The sequence below is a fragment of the Schistocerca gregaria genome, chromosome 1 (genome assembly GCF_023897955.1).
Source record: "Schistocerca gregaria isolate iqSchGreg1 chromosome 1, iqSchGreg1.2, whole genome shotgun sequence".
In the NCBI taxonomy this organism is placed as follows: Eukaryota; Metazoa; Arthropoda; class Insecta; order Orthoptera; family Acrididae; genus Schistocerca; species Schistocerca gregaria.
Genome location: NC_064920.1, coordinates 464,840,498 through 464,863,695, shown reverse-complemented (window position 1 = coordinate 464,863,695; position 23,198 = coordinate 464,840,498). Strand labels below are relative to the sequence as shown.

General features: G+C 46.8%; 1 protein-coding gene across 1 annotated transcript in view; it reads left to right on the top strand.

Moving 5' to 3' along the window:
- The window catches only part of LOC126354211 (CLIP domain-containing serine protease HP8-like), a 90,811-nt gene that overhangs the window by 45,106 nt on the left and 22,507 nt on the right, over positions 1-23,198 (top strand). The window contains exon 6 of the mRNA XM_050003719.1: positions 17,235-17,440. Coding sequence (XP_049859676.1) covers positions 17,235-17,440 — 206 coding nt within the window. The remainder of the gene's footprint in view (positions 1-17,234; positions 17,441-23,198) is intronic.

Sequence of the window (23,198 nt, the reverse complement as noted above, 5' to 3'; positions counted from 1 at the left end):
CCCCTACAACTTAGAACTACTTAAACCTAACTAACGTTAGGACATCACACACATCCATGCCCGAGGCAGGATTCGAACCTGCGACAGTAGCGGTCTCGCGGTTCCGGACTGAAGAGCCTAGAACCTCTCGGCCACCCCGGCCGGCCTCCATCAGCTTCAACAGTCCCCTGCTGACAGGCAGGGCCCGTTCATTCATGAAGTTGTCTCCAGTCTCCTTACTCGTACACGTCCATCCGCTCGATGAAATTTGAAACGAGACTCGTTCGACAGGGCAAGATGTTTCCAATCATCAACAGTCCAATATCGGTGTTGACGGGCCCACGCGAAGCATAAAGCTTTGTGTCGTGCGGTCATCAAGAGTACAGGAATGGGCCTCCGGGCTCCGGAAGCTCATACCGGTGATGTTTCGTTGAATGGTTCGCACGGTGACACTTGTTGATGGACCAGTATTGAAATCTGCAGCAATTTTCGGAAGGATTGTATTTCTGTGACGTTGAACGATTTTCTTCAGTCGTCGTTGGTCCCGTTCTTGCAGGATCTTTTTCCGGCCGCATAGATATTGGAGATATGATGTTTTCTCGGCTTCCTGATGTTTACGGTACACATGTGAAATGGTCGTACGGGAGGATCCCCACTTCATCGCTTCATCGGACATGCCATGTCCCATCGCTCGTGCGCCGACTGCAACATCACATTCAAACTCACTTAAATCTTGATAACCCGCCATTGTAGCAGCAGTAACAGATCTAACAACTGCACCAGACAGTTGTTTTATATAGGCGTTGCCGACCGCGGTTAATCGCCATCTAACGTTAATGCACAATAAAACAAACAAAGTAAATGGAACTGACACTTGAATTTTAGAATTTGAGAGCCCATCGCAAGATCCAATCAGTACACTCGATAGTAATATTAGCAAGTTGATGTCTCACACTACATAGGCCAGACTAGCACAGTAAATTTTTCGAGTCTATCGCTGTAGTCGAACACTCGTGTAGCAATACAACAGAGCGAGACGATGAATTGGGCAGAGTCAGCTTAGCGGGGCTACGTCGTACTCAGTTCGATGAAGTATCGCACAGTCTCTCGGAAGATCCTCAGTCCACACTCGACTGAGACGGTTGACCTCTCGTTAATCAGAGGATAGAGATCACTCAGAAAGATAGGAGGTTTTCTATAAGTGTCATCGATGTTTCCTCATGAGTTGATGGTCGAGGGTGATCTCCAAGTACTTTGCTGTTGACATCCAGAGGATGGGTGTAGCAAAGAGAGTAACATCGACTGTCACACAGCATCTGTTTTTGAGGAGGGGGGCCTGGCTTTTGGAGGCATTACATTCGATCAGTCACGTTCGAAAGTCCAGCAAGCATCTTGAGGACAGCGTTGAATCTCTTCTCGTTGCTGGTGCCAGCGTATATGCATTGGCTGACACGAGGCGGCGAATGGAGGTCTGCAGTGTATGCAGGGTACACCGAACCCTGCGGGTCTCTGGCGAGAACAGGTCGCTCGTTGATATGGCGTCATCGATCCACATGCGTTCCTCAAAATAGTTGTCAAGGAGGTAGACCAATGAGGTCGGCAGGTCTTGCGTAAAAAGTTTATAGATCACACACCGATGCCAAACGCTATCAAAAGCGCGAGAGACATCATGTCTCAGCTCTCAATGTTGTCGAAGGCTTGGATAACGTTTTCAATAACCCAAAACAACAGGAGAGGTGTAGAGTGACTTGCCCTAAATCCAAACTTCCTCAGTAGTCAACACAGCTTCGCTGGGCAGATGTACAGAGAGCCGCGCCAGCAAAATTCCCGTTCGGAGGCGTTGTTGAGATTAGAAAGTAGGTTAATGGACTGTAAGCTGGCAAGATCGGCACAATTCTTCCCCAGTTTGGACACTTCGACGACGATGGCCGTCTTCCAGGAAACGGGAAACATCTTCTGTGTCAGTGTCCTATTAAATGTGCAAATATGTAAGTGACAACAAGTAGGGCATTGCCTTAGGCATCAGTGCACTGATGAGGTCGGGTCCAGGCGCTTTCCTGTGGGGATTTGAAAGTTTCGCCGGACGTTGTGTTCTCTGATAGCCTCTAATTCCTGGGTGTCGTCCCCCGGGTCGGCCTAGAGATAACCAGAAGACTGTGACGGCTGTAGTCATGCAGATGAGGGCCTCATCGGCATTGGTGCCAGAAGCAAGCGTATGTTCGACGATGTAACAGTGCAGCTGTCTGCAGTACTCTCTCCAGTCAGTTCTGGCAGTGTGAAGGCGGCCTGAGGTGGGGGTAAGTCGTCCATCCATGGAGTACACTATTGGAAGACGGTCAAAGGGAAGCTCCCAAACTGCTTCATTGCAATGAATCTTGGGATTCGTTTGGCGATGTGTGCATCAACGACATCTGGCTAAGTTTTATTGGCAGGGTAGCTGGTAGGCCCATTGGGAGCAAACACGAGAGCCTGGAATGAACTGTTGCTCGACACAAAGCTTTGGCACTGCGGTTGATTGTCCTGGAGTGTCACACCACATGCTTTGCGTTAAAGTCTCTGGCAATGACGCACTTTCTTCTAGTTGGGAAGAGACTGAAGGCATCCTCTTCAGTCAGGTGGCATTTAGGAGGTCTGTAAATGGCGGTGAAAGTGACAATGCCATGCCTGACTTCCTCTGTGACACAAATGGATTCCATGATGCGGAACATTGACGACGGTGCTGCATAATGGCAGAGAGAGCTGTTAACGAAAACAACTGTTCCACCTCTGGCTGCAGGGCTGTCAGCGTGATAGCGTGGTCACTATGATGGCCTGCGCTGCTGTCGGCTGCATGTGGGTCTTATGTCTCGCAGGAAGAGCTCGAATCCGTTTATATGATGATATAAGCCATTGTCTTTCCTAGTCACAAAGATCATGTCGTCAAAATGCAGACGCCTGGGTATGTCCAGTGTGAGTAGTTCCAGTGGCGAGAACAAACAAGCTTCTAACAGCTTCTTGCACAGTCACGGTAGCAGTGGCACCCTTGAGGTCAGCGACAGCATGACAAAGCGCAAGTACCAGTACAGTGACTTCTGTTTGTTCTCCCATGGATTGGGGTACAACATAGGGCTGCTCTCCTAGTCCTTATTTCCACATGGCTAGTTGCGATGCATGCAGTGTAGTAGATGCTCCTCGAATCTTGTAGACAAATTGTTCTAGTCGAATTCAGGCCGAGTGTTGCTCCATAAGCGTGGATTGTGGCTGCTGATGGCCGTGGTGATGGCGCGGCGGAGCATATAAAAGTTTCGATTTTTGGCCGTAGCAGCCAAAGTCTTCTGGGTGGTGCCCTGGGGACGGAGTGGCGGGAGGCCAGCTTGCCGTCGCCGAGCATTTTGTGCTTGAGTCAGCCCCTGTAGCTAAAGGGGTGGCAGCCCTGGAAAAGGCAGCAGATTGCAGGTTTCTCACGTTCTAGCGGACAGGGACCTCCTTCATGACCCTGACCACACCTGGCGCAACGTGGCTGCTTCATAAGTGGCGCGTAACGTGATAGCATTCCTGGAAATTATAGCACTGAAGAGGATCTCAGCTGGAGTGCAGATTCTCAACTTTGACGACAAGCTGGTAAAATCGCTCTATACAGAAAATTGGGCGAGTCTGTGCCTGGAAGAATGACTGCTTGCCTTGGGGAGGTCTTCCCAGTGCCTGGAATCATGAGCCAGTCGATTTTCGTAGCGGAATATCCTTCTTCTGGAGGTTCCTCGTCAAAATCGTCGTCAGGGACGGTTCTGCGGATGCCTTTGATGACGGTTGTCACTCACTCGGCTTCACCATCAGGAGCGTATAACACGGCATGCTTTCAGCACCAACTTTGTCAATGACTTTGACGTAATCAGCGGAAGTACTGCCTGCTTGGCAGTGAAAGACACAGTAAGGTTCACCACGGCTATGGAGGAAAAAGCTTTGACAATGCCAGACACTCGCGCTGACGAAAAGTCAGTAAAATCTTTAGATGAACGTCGGCCGAGAACCCGCGACAGAAGTCAGTAAGCAGTTTGTCAAGGTTCTTCTTAGTCGGGTTTTTAGCGTGCTATGATTCTCCTTGTCTTGCAGCACAGTAGGAGGTATCTTCTGGCCTTGTTGCTGCGGTTGTTCTTGGGGCTGCTGTTGCTGTTATTGCTATCGGGCCTTTTCAGTTGCGTCGTCTTCTCGGAGTGCGGAGGACGAATTCGCAGTTTCTAACACCAGCGGTGCAGGCGCTGCCTCAGCATTCGTCAAGCTAATTTCTTTCTTCTTGGGAGTACCATGAATCCTTCGCTGTTGCGATAGACTAGCAGCGCATCGCTCACTGTGACCACTTCTCTTTTCCTCTTGGAGTCGATGGGAAGACGCTCCACTTCCATAGAGTCCTTGCCAATAGCTACATTCTAATCGGAGAACCTCTCTTGTTTACTGACGATTGCCGTGTCCTCATACCTGGAGCGACCGATGAGGCCGTCGACGAAGAAAACTTCGCCGGACGGCCATCAGCTGACTCAGGTGCGGCCGGCTCGGTAGCCGTTTATAAAGTCACCTTCTTACAAGGGGAGGACACGGCGGTGGAATCACGTATTTACTTCAAACTTTGTACGCCTTTGGTAGGCCACTAAAACAACATAACGTGCAAATAGTAATGTGCACTACTCTGGCAATTCCGCGAAAATCGCATGAGAAGTTTTACGCGTCTGTTATGTGCGTTATGTATCTGTGTGTAGGTGACGGACGTTGGAGTCCATTGTGGTCAGGTGACAAAGAGTCGAGCTTCGGAAGACGGATGTGTATGAGGCAACGATTCGTCTCCCATTCACACTAAGTTATTAATCTATTTTTTCATCACTGGTCATATTATTTAATTTCTGTGTCAATTGAGAGATAATATAATGAAAAAAATATTTATTTGCTTAAAGTATTTGCATGAAGTTTTAATTTATGTTTTCCATGTCTACGACAAATACCATCCTGCAACGTGTGATGTCGATAAAATATCCGACGAGTAACTGTACATTACTCTTGTAGTCCGACACATTTGACTTACTAAACTTCTGATTGTAAATGTCGTCATTCGCATAATTATTTATCGAAGATTCACTTGGGCTTTCCAAGCCTATCCCTTGTTCAAATGATGGTTCAAATGGCTCTGAGCACTATGGGACTTAATTTCAGAGGTCATCAGTCCCCTAGAACGTAGAACTACTTAAACCTAACTAACCTAAGGACATCACACACATCCATGCCCGAGGCAGGATTCGAACCTGCGACCGTAGTGGTCGCGCGGTTCCAGACTGTAGCGCCTAGAACCGCTCGGTCACTTGGGTCGGCTATCCCTTGTCCTTGTAAAAACGTTCAAATGTGTGTGAAAGCTTATGGGACTTAACTGCTAAGGTCATCAGTCCCTAAGCTTACACACTACTTAACCTAAATTATCCTAAGGACAAACACATACAACCGTGCCCGAGGGAGGAATCGAACCTCCGCCGGGTCCAGCCGCACAGTCCATGACTGGGACCAGCCGCACAGTCCATGACTGCAACGCCTTGGACCGCTCGGCCAGTCCAGCGCGGCTTGTCGTCGTAAATTGAATTACAAATAGCAAACAGTCAAATAACTCACGAAATTCACTACAACTTCGTCAAAATGCACGTGCGCTTTTTTCGTTGTATTACGTATCAGATGTCATATAAATGAAATAATGTGACCAGTGATGAAAGAAATATAGATTAAAAAGTAAACGGGAGCAGAATTAGAACCGTCACCTCCTCCACGACCTTCTTGCAAAGCTCGAACGCTACTCGCTTGGCCACAGTGACTTGCGTCTATTGATATCTTCGGACAAATACATCTGTGACATAATAGACGCGTAAAACTGCTGTTGCCGTTTCCTCAGAATTGCCAGAGTAATGCACCTTACTACTTGCACATTATGTTGTTTTAATGATCCGCTAAAAGCGTACAGAGTCTGAAGTAAATCCGTGATCTCAACGTCGTGGCCTTCCATTGTTAGTTTCCCAAGTAGCCGACTTACGTGACCGGTGGTCACGTGGCGCACTTACCCCGCTTGTGACCGGGCCGATAAACCTGTGATGTTGATAGTCCCCGTCATTGTTGTGTCTTCATCCATCGATTGCAAAGATGTCAAGAAACACCAAATTGGTCTGTTTGTAAATGAACTGGTAAAGTTATCATCACCGTTTCCTCTGTGTGGCAGCATCAGATTCCACAGGGTTTCTTGTGTTTTCATGCCCCACGTGGTCCAATTGGATGTGATACGCTGTAATAAAAGCAGTTAGTTTCTGAATAATCCTGTTCACTTGCGATCACATGGTCTCATGCCCATGATACTGACAGGCTTTCCTCCATTTGCGTTTTAGTGGACAAGCATATCACGTCTGTCTTTTACCTTTCCGTCTAATTTATTGCAAAAAATAAATCCACTAACAACAACAGTGTGCTGAGTAAAAGGAAATATCTCTTCTTGTAGTTCCATGAGGACACTCTCCCGTGGACACGGCTAAGTAGAAGTAATCTCACCCGCTGCCTGCAGGCACCTATCTCCTCTTGCCAGTACTGACTTTCTCACGTTTTGCGAGATAGTCGGGCTATCTGCAGCGACAGATTGTCGCTAGCACAGCTGCGCCACAGCTGAAAGCATTCACTTCTGAAACGCAGATTTCCAGAAGAGTACAACTTCATACAAGATTTCCTTGTGTCTCCATGTTTTTACTTTGCCATTAACTGGTTTCTAAACGTGTTTGTGGTAGCTTCAGAAAATATTTCGAAAGATCATACATTCACATTCATTTGACGACACAACTCTTAATTTTAAGCGCAGACTTAACTTCAGTAATAAAAGAATCTGTCTACAGAATTCTTGGACTTCTTTTCGCATCAGTTCTGGGTAAAACCTCGAGCTTCCGACACTTACTTCCATCGTCTTCGTCAGGAGCAAACGACTATCTAAACTGCTGCTGTCGTGGCCTTATGTACCCCACAGATGACTTCTGATTGGTCGGTAATTACGCAGTGCTATCGCAGATGGTGTCAACTTCTGTGCTGGCCACCGCTCCCATCGTAGCGTGAACATAGCGACGAATACCAGATGTAGAAGAATGAAACCGGAATTTGGTTGCAATCATCACAAGTCTGTTGTTTGAAATTAATAAACAATATTTTATTCAGAATAATCTCCATTGCTACTTATGCATTTCTCCCGACTCTCCGGCAGGCTATGAATGCCACGCCATAACAACGGTTCTCCTTTTGAAGCGGACCAGTCAGCGAGCCAGTTTCGTACATTTTCATACGAATTGAAGCAATTTTTAGCGAGAGCGTGTCCCAGTCATGCAAATAGACGGTAGTTGGACGGAGCCAAATCTGGAGAACCATATTCCGGTCGTTTTTCACGTAATGATCGATTTAAATCGATCATTTGCTACTGGTAGCGATCGGTTTTAACGGTTTAACCAGGTTTTTGGAGCACATAATAGATGACACCCTTCTGATCGCACCAAACACAGAGCATTGTCTTCTCTCCAATGCGATTTGGTCTTGCAGTGGATGCCGATGGTTTGCCTGGATTCATCCATGATTTACGGCGCGTAGTATTTTCAAAATATATCCATTTTTCATCACCTGTCACTATTCGATGGAGAAACGACCTTCTTTTGTATCTAGCGAGAAGGAGTTTGCAAGTGGTCTTTCAATTGGCTTGCTGTCTTTCACTCAATTCATGCGGAACATATTTTCCCACGTTCTGCACCTTTCCCATAGCTTTCAACCGAAGAGGAACGGCTTTCTGCGTCACATTCAACTGTTGCGCGAGTTCCTGTTGAGTCTGAGTACCATCTTCATGCAATAAGGTCTGCAATTCGTTGTCTTCGAACTATTTCGGTGGTTTCCCACGCTCGTCGTTTCTCACGTCAAAATGATCACTTTTGAATTTTTTGAACCACTCGAAACACTGAGTTTTCCCAAGAGTATGTTCGCCAAAAGCTTCGACAAGCATTCGATGCGATTCTGCAGCAGTTTTCTTCAAATGATAACAGAAAACCATTGCTGTCGGCAAATCTTAGTTCGTAGGCACAAAGCACAACATTTTTACGGGTTTGAAACAGATACCTATGTATGGAACTTGGGCTACTGGTTGTTCATATTCGTCGTCAACCGTTACAGGAAGCAGATGGCGCTGCAAACGATGTCTCATTGGCCCCTCACGGACGTCTAGCACCATCTCTACGGAAATTCCGGTTACATACTTCTACACCTGGTATACCTTCCTCTTCTCTACATCGAGAACTCGCCTCCGTGCACCGCTAAGTCTATGCCCGCTGTCGCGGTTGAAGTTCTTCTCGCACGCTCTTTTTTTTTTTTTACAGCTTCTTTTAATACAAATTGTAAAAAACTGGGACAAATCTTCCGTTTCCTCAAACAGTATTTTGTGTTTGTTTGTGAAGCTGGGCTCAGCAACTGAGTATTTCTCCAATCTCGATTTTTAATAAGTCTTTGATGTTCTACACAGCGGTCGGAAGCAGAGTGAATGGGCAGGCTGATTTCATTGCTTCCGTTCTCGCAGGGGATTTCCAAATCCCAGGGATCTTGAGGCCAAGACTGTCCTTAATAGGGCGTAGCATCTGCTTTATTTTCTTAGGACGTAAAATAGAGTCTTTATGTTGTCTTCCCAGGACTCACCCTATTCTGTTGGACATAGCGCTGCAAAAAGGCAAAATACAATCGGTGGCTCATTAGGTAAATTTTCAACCTTTTCACGTTTCCTTTCTTCGGCGAACATTGATGTTATATCACGTGAACCATAACCAATCTTTCGGAGCACGTGCTTCAGGTAGTTAATTTCGGAATCCAAGTGGTTCTCGTCAGAAACGGAAACAAGTGGCGCCAAGGCTGTAAGACTCACCATCAGTCACATTTTAGCCCCCTGAAGCAGTCTGTTCTACGAGAGGACGTCATCATCAATCTTAATGCACGACCTCCTAGACCTCGCGGCGGCTAAGGATTACCTGAAGTCGACAAGGCAAGTATTTCGTTGAGGCCAATCGGAAGCGCTCTTGGTCCTCCTACCTACAGACTGGTCAAATATATAACTAAGTTGATGACTCTGATAGCCGTCCACTGTGAACATCGCATCAAAAACTTTCAGATGTTCACTGAGAAATTAGAGTTGGCCCAAACGATATTTTAGTCTGCGAGGTTGTAGTCTAACTATATACGAAAGGTCCTTTGGAGGACACATTGAATCTGTTGGCAGAGCATACTCGTCCTGAAGCAATAAAGCTGTTCCAATATGTTATGAGAGCCACCTACTTCTTGTATGACGGTAAATTTTACAAAATAACTGACTCAATGGCTATGGGTTCTCCGTTGTCTCCAGAGTTGGGTACCTTTTTAATGGAACATTTTGAGAGACGTGCATAAAATTTAGCTTCCCTTCGTCCATCTTCATTGTACCCTTATGTTGATGACATACATAGTCTGGCCACAAAGCCACTCGGCCGAACGTTGAGTACTTCCTTGAACATACTAAGTGTATCCACCTAAGCATCCACTTCAATATGGAGACAGAGAAAGAAGGAAGGCTGCCATTTTTAGATGGTTTGGTACGACGAAAGTCGGGTGGGTGTCTCGGCAACTCAGCGCACCGCAAACTGACGCACACTGATTTATATCGTATGTATTTTCGTCCTCCAGTGCAGAAGACAGCAGTTTTAAATACACTGGTACACAGAGCAAAAACTGTTCCAGGCGGGGACCATTTGGATTCCGAAGTTAACCATCTGAAGTACGTGTCCCGAAAGGACGGCTGTGGCTCACGTGATATGAATTCACCGTTCTTCAAGGCTGAAAATTCGCGCGATAAGCCACCGATTGTATTCTTTCTTTTCTGCGGCACTACGCCCAACAAAGTAGGCAGAGTCCTGGAAAGACAAGATATTAGACCTATTTTCCGACCTCCTAAGAAAATAAAGGAGATGCTACGCTCTGTTAAGGAGAATCTCGGCCTCTGGATCACTGACATTTATGACATCCGTTGTGAGTGTGGAAGAAATTACAACGATCAGTCCATTCACCCTGTTTACTACTGCTGTGTAGGACATTAACAGCATATTAAAAATCGAGAACTGGAGAAATCCTCAGTTGCTGAGCACAGCCTCACAAACAAGCACAAAATGATGTTTAACGAAACAATAGTTTTGTAGCATTTTCCTATATACCGAGGTTCTGTAATAAAAGCGGCTGTAGAAATACGAATGTGAGAAAAGAACTTCAAGCGCGACAACGGATACAGTCTTAGCGAGTTCTCGATGCATAAAAGAGGCAGATATATTCGCTGGTGCCACCAGCGCAGACGTTGACACCATCTGCGACAGCATTACGTAATTACCGATGAATCAGAAGTCGTCTATGGGCTATATAAGGCCACAACGGTAACAGTTTACACAGTCATTGCCTCCCGACGAGGACGATGGAGGTAATCATCGAAAGCTTGAGGCTGCATCCTGAATTGACGCAGCAATTCAGTCTGGAACCGCGCGACCACTACGGTCGCAGATTCGAATCCTGCCTCGGGCATGGATGTGATTTGCTTAGGTTAGTTAGGGTTAAATAGTTCTAAGTTCTAGGGGACTTATGACCTCAGATGTTAAGTCCCATAGTGCTCAGAGCCATTTGAACACTTTTTGACGCAGCAAGATATTCAAGAAATCTTTTATACCACATTGCGTCTGAACAAATGTATCTCTAAAATATTATAATTATTAATTCCATTTGATGATAATTCAATTCGGGATCGAGGGAAAAATCTGGGCATCGAAGCCAGAGTTCCACGATACGTCAACTGTCGGAGAACATGCAACAGGTTCCTCGGAGAGTTTTGCGTGAGATCGAGACTACTTAACTAGGGTACCAGAAGTTCCGTACTTGTTGGTTTCCAAAATTTCTTTAGGAGAACCACAGTACTGAACGGATGACTTCATCTCTGGACTCTTTTCCGTTAAGGTGCGGAAGGAGACTGCCCACTGAACAGAATCGTTATCCGAGACAAGGCATGGGTTTCCTATGCAAACGCGGAGACAAACCAGCATCACTATAGTGGAGACATACACCCACCCACCCACACACACACACACACATATATATATATATATATATATATATATATATATATATATATATATATATATATATAATTTTTACTGTAATTTGATTTTGTGTGTGTTTCGAATGCGGACGAGAAGTACGGAATAGACAGTAAAGAGGTAATTATAATTTTTACTGGTTTTAACTGTAATTAATTAAAAAATTAGAGATTTTTGCCATGGTGACCTTTTCCGTTGGTAGAGGGCCCTTCGTGGAAAGTCTGAAATCTCTTTCGAGCATGAATACACAAGTGAGGCCCCAGAGAAGCGGTTGTGGTCGTTAAAAGAAGCAAATGTTGGCAACGTAATGTAACTGAGCCACCTACCGAGGGCTGGGCAGATGAGGACAGTTAGATTGCCTTTGAAAATTAGAGCCTTCCGCGCTTTCGACTGTCCACAGCAGGGAATCTGCGTCATTGGGATCAGTGTTCCTCTGCCATCGAGACAAGTTTCCGTGGCTGGTACAGTCAGTGTGCACACCACACGGCACTGCCGCTAACTGCCTTCTACACTCGGAAAAAAGTTAATGATCACGTTGCTTGCAAGCTACGCCAGTCAAATCAACCGCCAACTCGTAGTTATTACGATAGTATCCGGGCCACCGAAGCCTCGCTGTCGCGCTAAGGTAATCTGCCGCGTTGTGCTGCCGCGTGCCATCATTACACGGTATCTCTTTTGGTCGCTCCCAATTACATGTGCTATTTCTTCATTTTGTATGTGTGCTCTGAGTACTTATATGTATGGTTTTTTAGTGATCGAACAAGCCTTGTCGTCCGGTCAAGTAATAATTACCTCATATTTGGTCGTTTTTCAGTGCCTTTCTACTCGGTTTAATCGTGTTATTAATATATTTGTGGAATTTTTATCAAAAATATCATATCTGAGTTTGTAGCCATTCTTATTTAAGTAGAGTTTGTGCTATTCACTTCCGTCCTGAACCAACCATCACGCTTCGTGTACTGTATTGTGATCATGAAGACAACATCCAATGACGCCTGTAGTAGAAGATGAATTCGATGCTTTAGGGTAGATCGTGACAGGGAGCTCGTTCCAAGCAACACAGCTGGGAACCGGGCTTGACCTTCTCACATTGCCTCGCAGCGCTTTGACTCTGATAAGATGCTCTGCCGGAATGGCTCCAGTCTCAGGCGTAGATCTGTAGGCACAATCAATTTTCAACTCAACAGATATAAAAGCTTATATCTGAACGTTGATTAAGTGGAGAAGCAAGGCAAATTTGTAGGTTAAAATAGTTTTCTCATAAATTTGGTTTACTTCTTTCTCCATGTTGGGACGATGCTGATTATGCATCTGTATCTTCAGTTACTGATATGCCGCTCCAATTGCTAATGAGAACATTATTAAGTCCACGACTCTATTCGGGCCTTACGTTAGACCATTCTTAAGAGGCCTGCCATTTTAGATGCATAAAATGATATACAAATATTCCACATAACACGAGATGAAAAACAAGGCGTCCATATGTGCAGTGTAAGCACAGGAAGAATTTTTAACTTGGATTGTGCTGTAGGGAGCCAAAGGCAAATGACAAAGAAATTAGGAGTCAGGTGCCCGTGGCATCGTGAGAACAATAGGCGTGCGCGATTATATTCGATCCCGTCACAATAATATGACCACCGCCTATGTCCGACGTCAGCGTGTAGTAACTACTCAGGCGGCAGGTGTCAGCAATAGCAGTGCGGGTAATATAAAGCGTGTCGCAGGAACGCGGGAAACGGTGCAGTCGTTTTCGTATTGCAGAAAGGGAGCGATTTATCTGACGTCCAAAAGGGCATAATCATTGGCTTTTAGGCCAAGGATGAAAGCATTTCAGAATACCTGAATTTGTCGATTGTTTTGCCTGCCACCGTGGTTAAAGTATACTGTGCGTGGCAAAAAGGCGCAAAACCGGTACAACAGGCCATAGATATATGACAGGAGTGAACGGCTGCCGCGGAAATGTGCACGGGCGAATCGTCGTGCAACTGTCAAACAACTGACAGCCCCAATGAACCAAGGGGCTACTAATAATGCCTCCTCAACGACCGTTCAGAGAACGTGGCTTCGTATGCAGCAGGTAACAACTTCATGCAACCATGTTGACTGCTGTTCATCAGCTACAAGACTGGAATTTGCACGCCAGTACCGCGACTGGACGTTCACTGAGAGCGGCAGGTGGCCTTTTTCAGATGACTCACGTTTTATGCTCCATCGGACTGAAAGCAAACACCATGCAACAATCATCGGAAGAGTTCAGGTGGGAAGAGGGAGCGTTATGGTCTGAGGAATGTCTTGGTGACGTCCCCTGAATGTCCTCGCCAATCTGGACGGCACACACGTACCCATCTACCCTTAAGGGCCATGTCGACTCCTGCCTGCAGTCTATTTTTCTTCAGCACGACGGCAGCTACAAGCGGGACATTGTGACATATGACACAGCTCGCACTGTGCCTCCGTGTTTCGAAGAGCACCAGGATGAGTTTTCCATACTGTCCTGGCCATCAAACTCCCCGGATTCAAACCCAATCGAGAATCAGTGGGACCACCTCTTTCGGGTTGTTCGCGTCGTGGATCCTCAACCGGAAGACGGAAGACATAGCGCAGCTGGCCACAGCTGTCGGTACCTTCCTGGATTACACTTACTCTCCTCCTGCACGTCTCGCAGGGGTCTGCTCTGAAAAAGGCAGTTTCTTTGGCTTTTGACAGGTGGCCACATTAATGTTGCTCGACAGAGGAAAAAATGTACAGGTTGACATATCAAAAGTATTATCATGCTTTAAGAAGATGATGATAATGTTTCGTTTGTGGGGCGCTCAACTGAGCGGGCAACAGCGCCGCCCATACAAAGCCCCAGTTCTTCCACAGTCCAATTTTAACTCAGTCCAACCTATTCACTGTCACGAATGATGATGATAATGATGCTGATGAAATGATGAAGGCAACACAAACACCCAGTCCCCAGGATGAGGAAATCCCCAATCCAGCCGGGAATCGAACCCGGGACCCCATGGAACCAGAGGCAGCAACGCATGCTTTAAGAAGAGTTATATTGTGACGTGTTCAGAATTCCAAGTTCTGTGCTTTAACAATAAAAGGCTAAAGTTTTTTTTTTTAGATTTACCAAGAATTTCAATTAACTGCGGTGGACAGTCCATCCAAGTCGAGTGTAAAGTTACGTACTCTGGCGAGCAAAAGTTAAATCACAATTAACTGAAGCGGCGTTTCATTACTTAAATTTGGTTTAACTATTAAAATTGCTACACCAAGAAGAAATGCAGATGGTAAACGAGTATTTATAGGACAAATATACACTCCTGGAAATGGAAAAAAGAACACATTGACACCGGTGTGTCAGACCCACCATACTTGCTCCGGACACTGCGAGAGGGCTGTACAAGCAATGATCACACGCACGGCACAGCGGACACACCAGGAACCGCGGTGTTGGCCGTCGAATGGCGCTAGCTGCGCAGCATTTGTGCACCGCCGCCGTCAGTGTCAGCCAGTTTGCCGTGGCATACGGAGCTCCATCGCAGTCTTTAACACTGGTAGCATGCCGCGACAGCGTGGACGTGAACCGTATGTGCAGTTGACGGACTTTGAGCGAGGGCGTATAGCGGGCATGCGGGCGGCCGGATGGACGTACCGCCGAATTGCTCAACACGTGGGGCGTGAGGTCTCCACAGTACATCGATGTTGTCGCCAGTGCTCGGCGGAAGGTGCACGTGCCCGTCGACCTGGGACCGGACCGCAGCGACGCACGGATGCACGCCAAGACCGTAGGATCCTACGCAGTGCCGTAGGGGACCGCACCGCCACTTCCCAGCAAATTAGAGACACTGTTGCTCCTGGGGTATCGGCGAGGACCATTCGCAACCGTCTCCATGAAGCTGGGCTACGGTCCCGCACAGCGTTAGGCCGTCTTCCGCTCATGCCCCGACATCGTGCAGCCCGCCTCCAGTGGTGTCGCGACAGGCGTGAATGGAGAGACGAATGGAGACGTGTCGTCTTCAGCGATGAGAGTCGCTTCTGCCTTGGTGCCAATGATGGTCGTATGCGTGTTTGGCGCCACAATCAGGACTGCATACGACCGAGGCACACAGGGCCAACACCCGGCATCATGGTGTGGGGAGCGATCTCCTACACTGGCCGTACACCTCTGGTGATCATCGAGGGGACACTGAATAGTACACGGTACATCCAAACCGTCATCGAACCCATCGTTCTACCATTCCTAGACCGGCAAGGGAACTTGCTGTTCCAACAGGACAATGCACGTCCGCATGTATCCCGTACCACCCAACGTGCTCTAGAAGGTGTAAGTCAACTACCCTGGCCAGCAAGATCTCCGGATCTGTCCCCCATTGAGTATGTTTGGGACTGGATGAAGCGTGGTCTCATGCGGTCTGCACGTCCAGCACGAACGCTGGTCCAACTGAGGCGCCAGGTGGAAATGGCATGGCAAGTCGTTCCACAGGACTACATCCAGCATCTCTACGATCGTCTCCATGGGAGAATAGCAGCCTGCATTGTTGCGAAAGGTGGATATACACTGTACTAGTTCCGACATTGTGCATGCTCTGTTGCCTGTGTCTATGTGCCTGTGGTTCTGTCAGTGTGATCATGTGATGTATCTGACCCCAGGAATGTGTCAATTAAGTTTTCCCTTCCTGAGACAATGAATTCACGGTGTTCTTATTTCAATTTCCAGGAGTGTATTATACTTGAACTGACATGTGATTACATTTTCACTCAATTTGGGTTCATAGATCCTGAGAAATCAGTACCCAGAACAACCACCTCTGGCCGTAATAAGGGTCTTGATTCGCCTGGGCATTGAGTCAAACAGAGCTTGGATGGCGTGTACAGGTACAGCTGCCCATGCAGCTTCAACACGATACCACAGTTCATCAAGAGTAGTGACTGGCTTATTGTGACGAGCCGGTTGCTCGGCCACCATTGACCACAAGTTTTCAATTGGTGAGAGATCTGGATAATGTACTGGCTAGGGCAGCCGTCGAACATTTTCTGTATCCAGAAAGGCCCGTACAGGACCTGCAACATGCGGTCGTGCATTATACTGCTGAAATGTAGGGGTCCGCAGGGATCGAATGAAGGGTAGAGCCACGGGTCGTAACACATCTGAAATGTAACGTCCACTGTTCAAAGTGCCGTCAATGTGAACAAGAGGTGACCGAGACGTGTAACCAATGGCACCCCATATCGTCACGCCGGGTGTTACGCCAGTATGGCGATGACTTATACACGCTTCCAATGTGCGTTCACCGCGATGTCGCCAAATACGGATGCGACCATTATGCTGCTGTAAACAGAACCTGGATTCATCCATCGCAGGCGTTCCTGTCTGTGATGCAGCGTCAAGGCTAACCTCAGCCATGGTCTCCGAGCTGATGGTCCATACTGCTGGAAACGTCGTCGAACTGTTCGTGCAGATGGTTGTTGTCTTGCAGACGTCCCCATATGTTGACTCAGGGAGCGAGACGTGGTTGCACGATCCGTTAGAGCCATGCTGATAAGATGCCTGTCATCTCGACTGCTAGTGATACGAGGCCGTTGGGATCCAGCACGGCGTTCCGTATTACCCTCCTGAAACCACCGATTGCATATTCTGCTAACAGTCATTGGAGCTCGACCAACGCGCAGCAATGTCACGATACGATAAACCGCAATCGCGATAGGCTACAATCCGACCTTTATCAAAGTCGGAAACGTGATGGTACGCATTTCTCCTCCTTACACGAGGCATCACAACAACGTTTCACCAGGCAACGCCGGTCAACTGCTGTTTGTGTATGAGAATTCGGTTGGAAACTTTCCTCATGTCAGCACGTTGTAGGTGTCGCCACCGACGGCAACCTTGTGTGAATGCTCTGAAAAGCTAATCATTGGCATATCACAGCATCTTCTTCTTCTTGTCGGTTAAATTTCGTGTCTGTAGCACGTCATCTTCGTGGTGTAGCAATTTTAATGGCCAGCAGTGTATTTACTACAGAACAGAGGATACTTGCCAGACAGCCTTCGTATCCTCGTGGGCAGCTGACTACCGAGTGCTGCCAGTTAAACACTGCGCAGGGTGAGCGTGCGGCTGGGCGAGTTCGACGTGGACTCTGAGTTCGACTGCTTGGAGCCGGACGTGAACGGGTCGCGGGTGTGCGCCGACCCGCCGCTCGACGTGGAGCCGGAGCGCCTCCTGCCGCACCCCGGCTACCGCGGCCAGGACAACAGCTTCCAGAACGACATCGGACTCGTCCGGCTCAACCAGGAGGTCATGTACACAAGTAAGTACGCCTCTGCAGCAGCGGCACCGCGGCACTCGGCCGTTCAGGCAACACCACACATGCAGTTGGAGCAGGGTACTATAGTTGGTCATTAGTGGGACAAAACACACTCTTCTTCTTCTTTTCCTTGTGCCTTTGTCCAATGTTTTCGCAGGGTCGGCATGGTTATGGTCGGATTTTGCAGGGTTAATTTATGGAGTGGCCCGATGCCCTTCCTATCGCCAATTGGCCAAAATACACTGCCTGATAAAAAAGCAAACCACCCAGAAGTCACGGTCGGGTGCCAATGTAATTTAGTACATGAGCACACCATCGTCGCGTATGTAAATGACTAAGACTTAAAATTCTCCGTGACTGGTAGAACAGCCACCAGAGCGCATTAGTGTCCTTCGTGTGTAGTACTGTTACCAAACCTGGTAGGGTATATAAGGGACGTGAGTTATTACTGTGAGGGACACGGAGAAGCCCCGTACACGTGTGAGACATCTTTATCAGCAGCTCATTGTAGGTTTCCGTTTGACGGCTGGCCGAACCGTACAGTAACCAAATGTGCGGGTTATTTGGGTGTAACAGTGGCCCGATGTTGGGCTGCATGCGAAACGAGAGCAAGTATACTGGTCACCAAGGTTCCAGTCGAGCACGCCTGACCACCACAAGGGAGGATCATCGGAAAGTGCACCAGGCATATCGTAAACCCTTCACATCGGCGCCTGCCATCCGGCAACAACTGAACAAATCCCCGCAACTTCCTTTGTCGTCCTGAGAGTAGCAGCAGCCGGATTAAGGAATCGCCGTCCCTCGCACAGGCTGTCGCTGACACCACAATGCAAACATCTGCGTTTGGAGTGGTGCTGTGAACGGGAAGCATGGAGTACTGATGAATGACGTTGCATTGAGTTCAGCCATGAATCGTGCTTCTGTACTACCCGCGGTGACCATTGTTGAGTGTGAGGCGGCGATCTGGGGAGAGGTCTCATCCTTCAGGTTATTCGAAGAGCCGCAACGGCGTGATTCTTGGCGTTAGGGTGTGGGGAACCGTCGTGTATGATTTCAGATCATGGCTGATAGTGATTTCTTCTTCCTCTGTGGCCTCTCTTTTTTCCATGGCTTCCTTTACCTCGTATAACCAGGCAACTTTCGGTCTTCCTCTTCTCTTTCTTACCTGAGAAGGGTACATCGAGGTCTTCTTTAGTCATCTGACATCTGTCATTCGCATTGCATGTTCATACCTGACGAGCTGCCGTTCTTCTGTTCTATCTGCAATGTAATTTTTATTCTTAGTCATTTGCCTAGTCTTTCCATTTCTTATGTGGTCTCGCCCGGATATTGTACACGATCTTCTGATATAGTCCATTTCTACACCTCTTAGTTTGCTTTTATTTTTTCCAATACGCTCCCACCACTTCCCGTAAGTTGCTATAGGTTCTACAGTACTTATTTAGAGCATCTTCTTTACTCTCACACTTATCTTAGAAGACCACAGCAGAGGGTTTACCTTCTAGATTGCTGTTTTTCCATGCACTACTCGTTGCTGTATTACAAAATTTTTTCTTCGTCTTCAGATTTGTTGCTAGTCAAATATTTAAACGTTTTACGTGCCTTAACGTGCTGGCCATTTACTGTTTTAATTCCTACATTTTCTCCACTGCATCGGTATTCAGTCTTTTGAAAATTTAGTTTCAGTCCCCACTATTTAAACAATGTAAGAGAAAAGCAGCACACTGCTTCAGTCCCTTTCAGATTTTGAAAAGCATTGACCAAATTGGTTTCCCCACTTAGATTACACGCTCTGCAAACTTCTGTAGTTTGCATGTACTTCTAACATGTCTTTCAAAGCCCAAGCCCCTCAGGGGCGTGGCCGTGCGGTTCTAGGCGCTACAGTCTGGACCCGAGCGACCGCTACGGTCGCAGGTTCGAATCCTGCCTCGGGCATGGATGTGTGTGATGTCCTTAGATTAGTTAGGTTTAATTAGTTCTAAGTTCTAGGCGACTGATGACCTCAGAAGTTAAGTAGCATAGTGCTCAGAGCCATTTGAACCATTTGAACCTCAGGGCTTCAAACAGTTTCTTCAGCGGCACTGTGTCATATGGCTTCTCGAGACCTTTGAAGGTTAAATGGCTGCTAGAATTCCTTTTCAGTTTCTTTACCATTAGTTGCCTTAAAGCAAAAATGTTGTTATTACTGTCGCCACTCAAATTCGTTTGTACGCCAGGCTTTCTAGGCTGCTAGCGAATAAGCCTGCACTACGAAAATTTAAAGGAAAAGCTGTTTTTAACACTGCTTCTTATAATCCTAAAATACATAGACCGTACTTATTTGGTATGCGTTTATTGGATTTAATTTTTCAGTGGACAGCTGACATGAACGAAGCATTCATCTCTCATACCCTGCGCTCCACGCGTCATGCTCGCAGTGGCGCCAGGCCACACGCAAGGCTCTTCATTTCCTAACTGAAAAAGGATTTACGTACGCACCTTATCACAAAACGCACAATTCAGACTGTCTACCCCTTTCGGTGAAGCATGGCGGAGAGTCGCAGTTATTTGGGAGGTCATATCGACATCACAAGTTGATAATGCAGTCACGCAAAAGGGAAAAGCTTCACGCAGGGCGTACGAAAACGTATTAGGCGACTGTTATCTATGTGGTCTTCCGTCCGAATGCTCTCGTTCGATGTAGCTCAACATATTAATCTATCCTGAGCAGGCCTCTTCATCTCTGCAACGTACAGCCATTTGAACCTTGCTTACTGTATTCAAACCTTGGTCTTCCTATACAATCCCCCCCCCCCTCAATCCCCCCTCCCCAACAAACACACACACACACACACACACACACACACACACACACACACACACACACACACACTCACTCACACTCTCCCCCCATTACCAAACTGATGATTCCTTGATGCCTCAGAATGTGTCTTATCAGCCGAACCCTTCTGTTAGGCAAATTATGCCACAGATTTGTTTTTCCCCAATTTGATCCCGTAGTTTTTCGATCCGCCCATATAACTTTCAAAATTCTTCTGCTGCACCACGTTTCAAATGATTCTATTCTCTCCTGGTCTGAACTGTTTTCGTTCTCGTTTCACTTTCGTACAAGGCTACACAACATACAAATACCTTCAGAGAAAGCTTCCTAGCACTTAAATTCATATTCGGTGTTAATAAATTTCTCTTCAGAAATGCTTTGCTTGGCACTGCCAGTTTCCTTTTTATATCCCCTACACATCAGCTAACGCCATGTGTTTTGCTTTACAAATAGTAAAACTCATCGACTTCTTTTAGTCTATGAACTCCTAATGTACACTCCAAGACAAAAGATGCAGCACGAAGGAATTATCCGAATGGGAGGGATATCGGTAGATGTGACGTACTTGTCTACATCTACATCTACATGACTATTCTGCAATTCACATTTAAGTGCTTGGCAGAGGGTTCATCGAACCACAATCATACTATCTCTCTACTATTCCACTCCCGAACAGCGCACGGGTAAAACGAACACCTAATCCTTTCTGTTCGAGCTCTGATTTCTCTTATTTTATTTTGATGATCATTCCTACCTATGTAGGTTGGGCTCAACAAAATATTTTCGCATTCGGAAGAGAAAGTTGTTGACTGAAATTTCGTAAAAAGGTCTCGCCGCGACGAAAAACGTCTTTGCTGTAATGACTTCCATCCCAACTCGTGTATCATATCTGCCACACTCTCTCCCCTATTACGTGATAATACAAAACGAGCTGCCCTTTTTTGCACCCTTTCGATGTCCTCCGTCAATCCCACCTGGTAAGGATCCCACACCGCGCAGCAATATTCTAACAGAGGAACGAACGAGTGTAGTGTAAGCTGTCTCTTTAGTGGACTTGTTGCATCTTCTAAGTGTCCTGCCAATGAAACGCAACCTTTGGCTCGCCTTCCCCACAATATTATCTATGTGGTCCTTCCAACTGAAGTTGTTCGTAATTTTAACACCCAGGTACTTAGTTGAATTGACAGCCTTGAGAATTGTACTATTTATCGAGTAATCGAATTCCAAAGGATTTCTTTTGGAACTCATGTGGATCATCTCACACTTTTCGTTATTTAGCGTCAACTGCCACCTGACACACCATACAGCAATCTTTTCTAAATCGCTTTGCAACTGATACTGGTCTTCGGATGACCTTACTAGACGGTAAATTACAGCATCATTTGCGAACAATCTAAGAGAACTGCTCAGATTGTCACCCAGGTCATTTATATTGATTAAGAACAGCAGAGGTCCCAGGACGCTTCCCTGGGGAACACCTGATATCACTTCAGTTTTACTCGATGATTTGCCGTCTATTACTACGAACTGCGACCTTCCTGACAGGAAATCACGAATCCAGTCCAGACGGTACCCCACAGCTCCGCAGCTTGATTAGAAGTCGCTTGTGAGGAGCGGTGTCAAAAGGTTTCCGGAAATCTAGAAATACGGAATCAACTTGAGATCCCCTGTCGATAGCGGCCATCACTTCGTGCGAATAAAGAGCTAGCTGCGTTGCACAAGAGCGATGTTTTCTGAAGCCATGCTGATTACGTGTCAATAGATCGTTCCCTTCGAGGTGATTCATAATGTTTGAATACAGTATATGCTCCAAAACCCTACTGCAAACCGACGTCAATGATATAGGTCTGTAGTTAAATGGATTACTACTACTACCCTTCTTAAACACTGGTGCGACCTGCGCAATTTTCCAATCTGTAGGTACAGATCTATCTGTGAGCGAGCGGTTGTATATGAGTGCTAAGTAGGGAGCTATAGTATCAGCGTAATCTGAAAGGAAGCTAATCGGTATACAATCTGGACCTGAAGACTTGCCCGTATCAAGCGATTTGAGTTGCTTCGCAACCCCTAAGGTATCTACTTCTAAGAAACTCATGCTAGCAAATGTTCGTGTTTCAAATTCTGGAATATTCCATTCGTCTTCCCTGGTGAAGGAATTTCGGAAAACTGCGTTCAATAACTCCGCTTTAGCGGCACAGTCGTCGGTAACAGTACCATCGGCACTGCGCAGCGAAGGTATTGACTGCGTCTTGCCGCTTGTGAACTTTACATACGACCAGAATTTCTTCGGATTTTCTACCAAACTTGTACAGACAAACAAACGATTACTATTTCAGAAAAATTTAATGTTTTATTCAAGAGCAAGAGCTTTCGCAGTCTGAGCATGTCAATAACGCTTTGATCCACCTCTGACCCTTATAGAAGTAGTTATTCGCCTTGGCATTGATGGATAGCGTTATTGTTATGTCCTCCTGAGGGATATCGTGCCAAATTCTGACCGCTTGGCGCGTTACATCCTCAAAATCCCGAACTGGTCGGAGGTCCCTGCCTATAATGCTCCAAACGTTTTCAGTTGGAGATACATCCGTCTACCTAGCAGTAGAAAATCTCACCACGTGCGGGTGGGTGTTATCTTGCTGAACAGTAATCCTAGGATGACTTGCCATGTGGGGGACAATATGGGGCGTAAAATATCGTCGACGTAACGCTGTGCTGTAACGGTGCCAAGGATGACTGCTGAATGGGTCCTGCCATGAAATGAAATGGCACCCCAGACCACGTCTCCTGATTGTCGACCATTATGGCGGGTGACGGGCTGGTATCTCCCCGCCGTCTGGGGCGTCTCGAGACACGTCTTCGCTGGCCATCGGAGCTCATTTCGAAACGGGACTCATCACTGAAGACAGTTCTACTCCTGTCGCTGAGATTCCAGGTCGAAGA